Here is an 8309-nt window from a genome sequence, read left to right as displayed (position 1 = left end):
CATAAAAACTAGCAAGAAAAGGTATATTATGTGCATATCTATAGAAAGAGCTCTACCTATAGATCTCAAGTGCTCACTAAATTCAAAAAAAGGGTCTAAGTTCATGAAATCATTCGCTTTGTTCTTGGGGCAAAACAATACACATTTGGACATCTCTTATACACCTAAATCTCGCGCACACATTGTTGCATGCACCTACTTTTCAAAATCTTAATCACCTCCATAATCTCATGGAAAATAAAGTGAACTCCTAGAGCCCATCCTCCTCTTAATGAAGATATGACTCTCAACATGAGTATGAAAAATGAAATTCTATCGTGCATTCTCTTCTTGAACAACACAATAGAAGTTTTTTGGGCAGTGCCATTGTGCTCACGTGCACCTTTTTATGTCTAAACTTTGTTTGTTGCACCATTTTTTGGGATTGGTAGTACAATAGTGACCTTGTCTTGTGGATCCCAATTGAAACCCATCCAAAGATGATGGTACTCATAAGGTAGATATGATAGCGTTGTGCAAGCAAATAGTTTGATCTCTACTTGGCTAAGAACTACCCATTTTTGTATCTTGAGTCAATTTTCTAGTCAGAATAGCTCTCATTTGAAGATGGCTATTGAAGTACACCTTTCTCACTCTGTTGACTATGGTATTCATATGGTAATGATGTGCTTATTGGCTTTATTAACTTCCATGGGTTTGGCTTTGGTGACACTCAAAGATCAACTTTTGGTTATTGATTTCTATACATCTTTGGAATTAGCTCTAGGAAATCTCACAAGAGCAACAACTACTACCTCTTCTTCTATGGAGCAAACTATCGACCATCCCTTGCGTTGCTACTATTCAGTAAGTGTTTGTGTTGGACTATCCTACTCAAACTCGCGAAGTGCTATGCTTTGGCACATTTTCATATCATTTTGAGGATAAAACCGCTTTGAATTCTCAGCCACTTTGTTTGGTACTATATCAAGGATGTTTGTATCAACGTGAAGTAATGTTCTACCAAAGACACTCTGCTAGATCGACTCATTAACTACTTTTGCTAGCAATGGACCACCCATCTAGCATTGAAGAGTAAGTTTGGAAGTGTAGTTGTGCTGTTCTAGTGGGAGCATCCATGTGCTTTTTTTTGGCCCATTTTCTTCCAATTGTTAATTCCTAGGACTATTTTATATACCATTTATGTCATGTAGGCACCCATTGCTTGATGGATCTAAAGCCAACACTACAGTTTGGACAATGATAAAGGACCTCTCCCCTCTCGTTTTAATCAAATATAAATTTCAAATAATGTGAATTCCCACATAAAACAATAGAAACAGACACCCAATTATCTTCTCTTCTATTTGTTTACATGATGCACAATTAAAAGCATACCTGTGAGACAAGAAAAGTAAGGTATTCATATCTCTGAAGGCCTTGGAACACAAGAGACGTTAGACATGAACAAGATTATAACTGCATGCTACCAGACAGAGAGAGAGAGAGAGAGAGAGAGAGAGAGAGAGAGAGAGAGTCAGCAGTGTCTCAGAAGAGCCAAGCTTCAATGTAGTTTTTCTAAGATTTCAACCACACGAGAAAGAAGGGGCCTTTTTTTCACATTTTCATGGCAAACCCACTAAATCGAGTTAACAAATGATATATTTTGAACCTTTTCCTTTTTCTAATACTGGCTCAGAGAAATCTCTTTGGTGAGCACTCTTTGCAACCTTGTTCTGAGCAAGGTGAATCCTTAAGAATAAGTCTATTTCAAGCAGAAGCTGGAAAGATGTGTACTGAAAAAGAAGGTACAAAGAGCTCCTTAAGCAGACGTGTAAAAAGTGAAGCACACATGCATAACTGCTAGACTCTAGTCAACATAAAAGCCTCAACCCCCCAAAAGAAAACAGTATATTATTCTATGCTTGTGGGTGCTGGCCTCCCTTCCAAGAAGTCACTACACTAGCACTCCAGCTCCAGCACCCTCAGACTCCATGTTTTACACAAGCCAAGTACAATCTTCAAATACCTGTCATGCAGATCCTAAGCAGAAATCTCTCAATCCGAACCGAAATTCCCCTACTTTTCAAGTCTGCGCGAATGCCCATTGGACCGAGGGGACTCCTCCATGCTTGTATCCCCCCTCAGTGATCCTAGCTGACCCTTGCTGTTTGCCCATACATGCGACTCTGCCTTGTTTGCTCCTGGGGATGCTTTGCCCTCTACTGCCGACAACGAATGCCTTCGCTTCACTGCAGAATCTGCCTTCTGGGTGGGAGAGTCAGTTTTCTGCTTGGAGAGCTCCCGTCGCTGCTTTGGAGAATCGAGCTTCTGCTTGGGGGAATTTACTTTCGACTTCGATGCATCAAATCTTGGCTTCGGTGGGTCTAGTTTCTGCTTGGGAGAGTCCAGTTTCTGAGTTGGGCTTCGGATCTTGGCTTTCGAGGACTTGGTGGTGGTCATGTAGTTGGGAAGAGATGGTGATATGGTATCCGTAAGCTGTCCCGGCCTAGGAGGTGGACTTGCTGCAAGCTTATTCAGAACAGGCTCCATGGCCTTTTCAACATTGACCACACCATTGGCATCATCCCTTCCATTTTCCTCTGTCAGATCATTACATTGGAGGGCCTCATCAATTTTAAGAACATTCCCCACATCAGGCTCATCAAAATCCATATCGATTTCACCATTACCACCATTGAAGTCTACACACCCACCCCCTTCATCGTCGACCGTAGCCATTCCTCGCTCCCCTCCTGATGGGCGATCATCCTCAATGGCAGTCATTCTAGTCTCCTCTGCCGAATCCGACACATCATCTGTGGCAGTGGGAATGATTAATGGGGTGCGCAAAGTTGCATGTTGATGTGGAGAACGAGCCAATGGTTCAAGGAAGAGCGTTGGTGACATGGAAGATTGTGAAAGACAGATCGATTTGGATGGAGCGTTTGACATTGGTGTTGAAATAGGTACCTTTTCACACTGATCTTGCGTAATCCCACTAGTCCTTGATGTGATTGATGAGGCTGTAGAAGCAGCAAGTCGTGGTTCATGGTAGCTTTCTGGCATGCTTGGTAATGGCAAGTATTCATTTGGCAATGAGGTTGACGGCATTGAAGCCGCATTTGGTGAGCCTGAGAAATCGGCAAAAGGTGGTGCTGCAGCAGAAAAAGGTAATGTCACATTACTGCTTGAGATTTCCCCCTCAAGCAGTTGAGAGGCAGATGTTAATGAAGTTGAGTGGGACATTTTTGAAATCTCAGAGGATGTAGCTACTGAGCTGGCTGCTTGCTGGCATTCAGATAAGCTACTTTCACGTGCAGCTGAAGGCTTTGCTCGTTTCGTACGTGGAGGTGGTGGGGGAGGTGGGGGTGGAATAGGTAGCAGAGATCTTTGAACCACCTTCGTGCAAACCTGTGGTGATGGGGGTGGAATATTCAAAGGAGGTGCCTGAACCAAAGCCGGTGGTGAAGGTTTTCTCATCAATTTCACACCCACTGGTGGAGGTGGAGGAGGGGGTGGGGGAGGTGATGGTAGAAGCTTTTTCCCCACGTCTGGAGTTGACGCTTCGACTACAAAATCCTCTTCTTTGTCCACCACCTGCTGCAAATTCTTTGATCCAACACAGAAAACTGTTTCTTTCTCCTCAGGTGCAAAGCCTATACTCACGGCGTCATTGTCAGCATCATTTGGGACTATACGGATGTCTTTATTCTCAATAATGCATGTGAAATGATTGTTCTCTGCAACTTCTTTCGGAGGTGAGAGGTCTCTTTCGTAGGCCTCTGTATGCAGATCACCATCCAGTTTACTTTTGCCGGTCTCAAATTTGTTGTGTTGATCTTTTGGCAGATTATAAGGAATCCCCACTGGTTGTACAGCCATCCACCGTTCCAACCAAACCCAACCCCAATGGCTCTTGTCTGGCTGATAACCAAGAACTGAAGAATTTTGCTTGGATGAGCCTCTGTTGAGCTGCAATACAGACGGCCCACATTATAAATAAAACATAGCTACTTCTTTTCAATGGGATTGCTCTTTGACATGATACTAACTTGTTCAGAAAATGCATACACCAGGGCACGCTGCCGTTTCATCACTGCATCTTGCTTGCTCTGCGCCTTTGCCTGCAACTGCTCTAAAGTAGCTGTGCTGCTCACCCATCCATCCTGTGGGAACCAACAGCAAAGAGCTGATAAGAGTCCGTCTCCTATCAGATAAACAAGAAAGGTATAAAGAGACATACTGCTGGTTTTTTCTTCTGTTGTCTTGACTGTTGAATATGCCTTTGAATCAGCTGACCAAGCTCAGAAGACCGAACGCGACGACCCCGAGCTAAAGCCTGAACTTTTACCAGGGCCTGAATACATCGAAGGGCTGCAGCTGCCTGCTTTCTCACTAATCGCCCTCGAAATAACGCTTGAAGCCTCACCAATGCTTGTAATGCCTGAGAAACGCGCTTTGCAGCCTGCAACGGGGTCAAACTTTCAAGCCTCTTCGACAAAACAAAAGGCAAGCACTGCTAGTGACACACATATATGACCAACATCAATATTCAAAGAACCCAAAGGAGGTCAGCTTGGAACTTGCTTCTTGTCCATGTTGAGTAGCCAATTTGTCTTTTTTGAGGAGGATTTATGTGTGTGTGTGTGTGTGTGTGGACACAGTTCAAACGGTGCTGCTTTCCATGTAGTCTGTGCATGCACACAACCCCCTCAAAAAAAACAAATTGGCTACCCAACGACCTTCCAACCAAATAATCAATTTACTATAGAGACACATCCAAGCTCCAAAGTTATACAGGAATTAAACAAACCTCTTGGAACACTAAAGCACACTCAAAATTTCCAGTTCATACAGAGATTGGTAAAAACTGAACCCACCAGGTAACGTCGAATTGCAGCCTGTATCTTGACTGCAGCCTGTTCTTCTTGGTCAAAATCCTTCACATAACTGAATGGACGGCGGCCAGTAAGAGGTTTTTCCTGTATGCTATTCAGGCCCTTGGAGGGATGATGAGAATCCGGAGCACGCGATCCTGAAGAGGGCAGCACATCCTTGACATGCAAGTTCTCAGCTTGCACAGCCTTGATTTCAGGAGCATCCAGAAAAGCAGCAGCAGCAGATAAAGAGTCACGATTTCGAGAAGATGATTTGCCTAAGCTCCAAAGACATTTTCCCTTGCTTCCCTTTCTCTGTTTCAAGGAACCAAATTAGAAGACCTTGTTAGAAACAAACCTTCAGCAGAAAAAGAAGAGGGAGTCATCGTTAGACCTACCAGGTGATCTTTCTCAGGTTTGTTAGGGGAGCTATCCTTCTCAGCTTTCTCTTTGGATGGTGATTTGAAAGCCTTGACACCAGACACCAAGGCTTTGAACAGTTTTTTAGACTTTCCCATCGTGACAAGCTGAGGGTTTCAAGCTCATATGCCTACATAATACAGAAAATTTGCTCATGTAGCCTTCGTGCAAAGTTCTGCCGCCAACATGGCAAATTAATTTCCAAGCAGCAAAATCAGCTCTAATAGCAGGAGAGGATCGAACAACAGATGCAAAAATGTGACTGAGAAAGGTGTTAGGAGCAGAATGTACACAACAGCTCTTGAAAATGCGCTTGTTCACTCAAAAACAGACACTAATTATCGAAGTTATAACTATAGAACCAATTCTAGCAACGATATGCAGTGCAGAGCAAGTATACGAAAGTTACCAAGACCGCAAAGACATCATTTTCTGCTAAACTTCTGAACCCAGATAAATCTTGCTTCTATAAGCAGTTAAGAATTCCGTGCGTTGCATAGGTGCAACCTGTGTCGAGCAAGCTAGATCTCCTGGTAGAGAGATCTAGCTTCAAAGTGCGAATTGTGTTGAGATTGTCATGCAATATAGCTCACTTTCCCAGTAGCTCCACAATGAGTGAGCCACCCTACTACAAGTTAACCCATGGAAAGGCTGAGTTATGCTTTCCATGGCTAGTCTACTACAGTACCTCCATCATACCTTCATGATGAAGCGCTGAAATAGAAGAACTGCCATGCAGATGCATGCCCAAGGAAACACCCACTCTCTCTCTCTCTCTCTCTCTCTCTCTCTCTGGGGTTACCTCGAGGAGTTGAGTCCAGCGGAAGCTTCTGCCGCAGAAATGCTCTCATGGAGCTACAATGCTACATTGTTTTCGCGAAGCCTGACCGCCATATCCAGGAGGAGCTACGGTATTTTAGGTGCGAAGGTGAGACAAATTGGGTGCGAAAAACGAAGACAGCAGTGGGTAGCAAATGCGGAAGGGACAAGCCGTCTACCCTAAGCAGCCAAAAGATGGGGCGAATAAGCAGATACAGAGAGAAGCGTGGTGAAAGCGAAGGTGGGTGTGTGCGTGAGAGCGCTCATGTGTGTGTGTGTGTGTGTGTGTGTGAGTGAGAGAGAGAGAGAGAGAGAGAGAGAACCAGTCCAATGTGTGAGCCCATTGAAAGCAAAACTAACAAGACGTGAGAGAGATGGTTGCGGGGGCGAAAGGGACCGACCCTCCACTTCTACTAGGCTCCTGCTGTTGCTGCCCCAGCTAGGCAGGCTATGGCCTATTGTTGTGGAAACAAGGGTGAGAGCATGGACCATGGACCATGGTACTAGCGAGCTTGGCAGTGAGATTGCATGTTGCGTGATGGCAACTTTCCAACACCGCATCATTTTGTTTCAATCGCTTTTCCGTTGGCATAACCTTTACGCCACTTCAACACTCTTTCCCAGCTTTTCTTTGCTATTCTTGCACAGGGTGGCGAGTAATTGGCATGTTGAACAAGGCCATCACAAAGGAGATGTCTGCACTACCTACACTAGAAAATACTATAAAATCACTAAACTAAATCAAGTGTTCACATACAATTGAAAGTACTCCTTTAGCAGTAACTCCCGTTGGACAGGCAAATGCTAACAAGAGGCACCTCCGTCCACCATATTTTTCCTTTGAATAGCATGTTGAATACAATTGAAAGAGGGAGAGAAAGTATAAGGGAAATCCTGTTACACAGCTACAGGGATCAATGTCCCACAAACTTATTATATGGGATGACCAACAAGACCATGAATGACAAGAATTAAGCACCAATAGGGGGTCAGACGCCTGAACTGCCATCCTTTGGAAGGTTGAGTAGATTTTCTTGAAGACCTTCAATCATAAGTTGTCTTTTCGGAGAGTATAGCTCCAAAAGTTTTTTACTCCACACCTGCCACCTATGTTGAGATTGAAGGTCGGAAACTGAGTGCTCATTGCAACCTTTTATTTGGAACTTCCAGAATGTTAGAGTGCATATGTACTCAAGGGCCTCCAAAAACTTTGGCATTTCTATACATCCAAATATTACATGGGATGTGGCCTCTCGTTATACTCCACAAGGGGATATCCGCCCAATGCATTCCCAAAGGAGGACTTCTCTCTGATGAAGGCCTTATGGTGTAGAGCGACCATAGAATAATGCACCACCTATAACGATTGAGGATTGGATGGCAGAAGAAGAAGAGGTGAATAATAGTTTCCTCCTCTTAGTGACACCTTGAATAAATTACATTGCCTCCACCTGTACTTGTTGCTTCACTAGCTATCCAAAGTGCTTGATGAAGGAGCAAGCAAAAGAGGATAGTATGTCTACTTGAACTAGCAAAGGCCCGAATTGCTTTCAACATGTATCTCCATTGTTTGTCACTCCACTACATGTGCCATCCTCTGAGCTTGCTCTTGTTGATCACTTTACACCAGTTTTGATTGCCTTGTGGTCTAAAACTAATTGCTGGGCATTGATAGTAAGAATAACTTGCTCAAACCGTACTACGTAATGTATCAAAAACTCTTTATAAGCTGAGCGGATCATCGGCCAATGAAAAACCCTTCTTCACATTTCACTAAAAAGAAAAATCTAATATCAAGGAAGAAACTTTAGGTCTAAAGCTAGTTGGAGACATAGTAGATCCATAGTGCTAAAGCATGCCCATGTTGTCATGAAAATTTTATTAAACTTTTAAAAGTATTTCTTATCTTAATTTAGCCACTTAAGTTTGGGAAAAATAAAAGAGAATAAAGTGGAATTGATTAAAGTGTATATAGACTTAGTTAGGTGAAAGGCTTGGGACCAAAGGAGAGAAGTTTATAAAAGAGCAAGGGTAATTGTTGTTCACTTATCTCGATCAAAAGTACAAGTCAAGAAAGGATGAATCTATCATGGGCAACCTTCATAAAAGGTACAAGACAAAAGAGATTGCCTAAAGCACTTATAGGAGTCTTAAGATAGAACCTAGATGTGTTACTTTCAAGTAATTGAAATTACTCATCGGACTTTGGGT

General features: G+C 43.3%; 1 protein-coding gene across 1 annotated transcript; it reads right to left on the bottom strand.

Moving 5' to 3' along the window:
- Positions 1–1576: 1576 nt before the first annotated feature.
- LOC147427402 (uncharacterized) lies at positions 1577–6570 on the bottom strand. The gene is made up of 6 exons (XM_086496502.1): positions 6082–6570; positions 5258–5409; positions 4863–5174; positions 4226–4447; positions 4035–4148; positions 1577–3954 (listed from the first exon to the last, which is right to left on the bottom strand). The coding sequence occupies exons 2-6, from the start codon at positions 5375–5377 to the stop codon at positions 2059–2061; spliced, it is 2664 nt and encodes an 887-aa protein (XP_086352628.1). The 5' UTR covers positions 5378–5409; positions 6082–6570; the 3' UTR covers positions 1577–2058.
- Between the last annotated feature and the right edge of the window lie 1739 nt (positions 6571–8309).

The sequence above is a fragment of the Adiantum capillus-veneris genome, chromosome 23, assembly GCF_014529385.1.
Source record: "Adiantum capillus-veneris isolate H3 chromosome 23, ASM1452938v2, whole genome shotgun sequence".
Classification (NCBI taxonomy): domain Eukaryota; kingdom Viridiplantae; phylum Streptophyta; class Polypodiopsida; order Polypodiales; family Pteridaceae; genus Adiantum; species Adiantum capillus-veneris.
This window is presented reverse-complemented; position numbering and strand designations above follow the sequence as displayed.

Coding starts and splice junctions, on each gene's coding strand:
- LOC147427402 (XM_086496502.1), bottom strand. CDS start 5,377: ATGGGAAAGTCTAAAAAACTGTTCAAAGCCTTGGTGTCTGGTGTCAAG. Junction 4,149..4,225: donor AACAGAAGAAAAAACCAGCA/GTATGTCTCTTT, acceptor TGGTTCCCACAG/GATGGATGGGTGAGCAGCAC. Junction 3,955..4,034: donor TGTATGCATTTTCTGAACAA/GTTAGTATCATG, acceptor TCTGTATTGCAG/CTCAACAGAGGCTCATCCAA.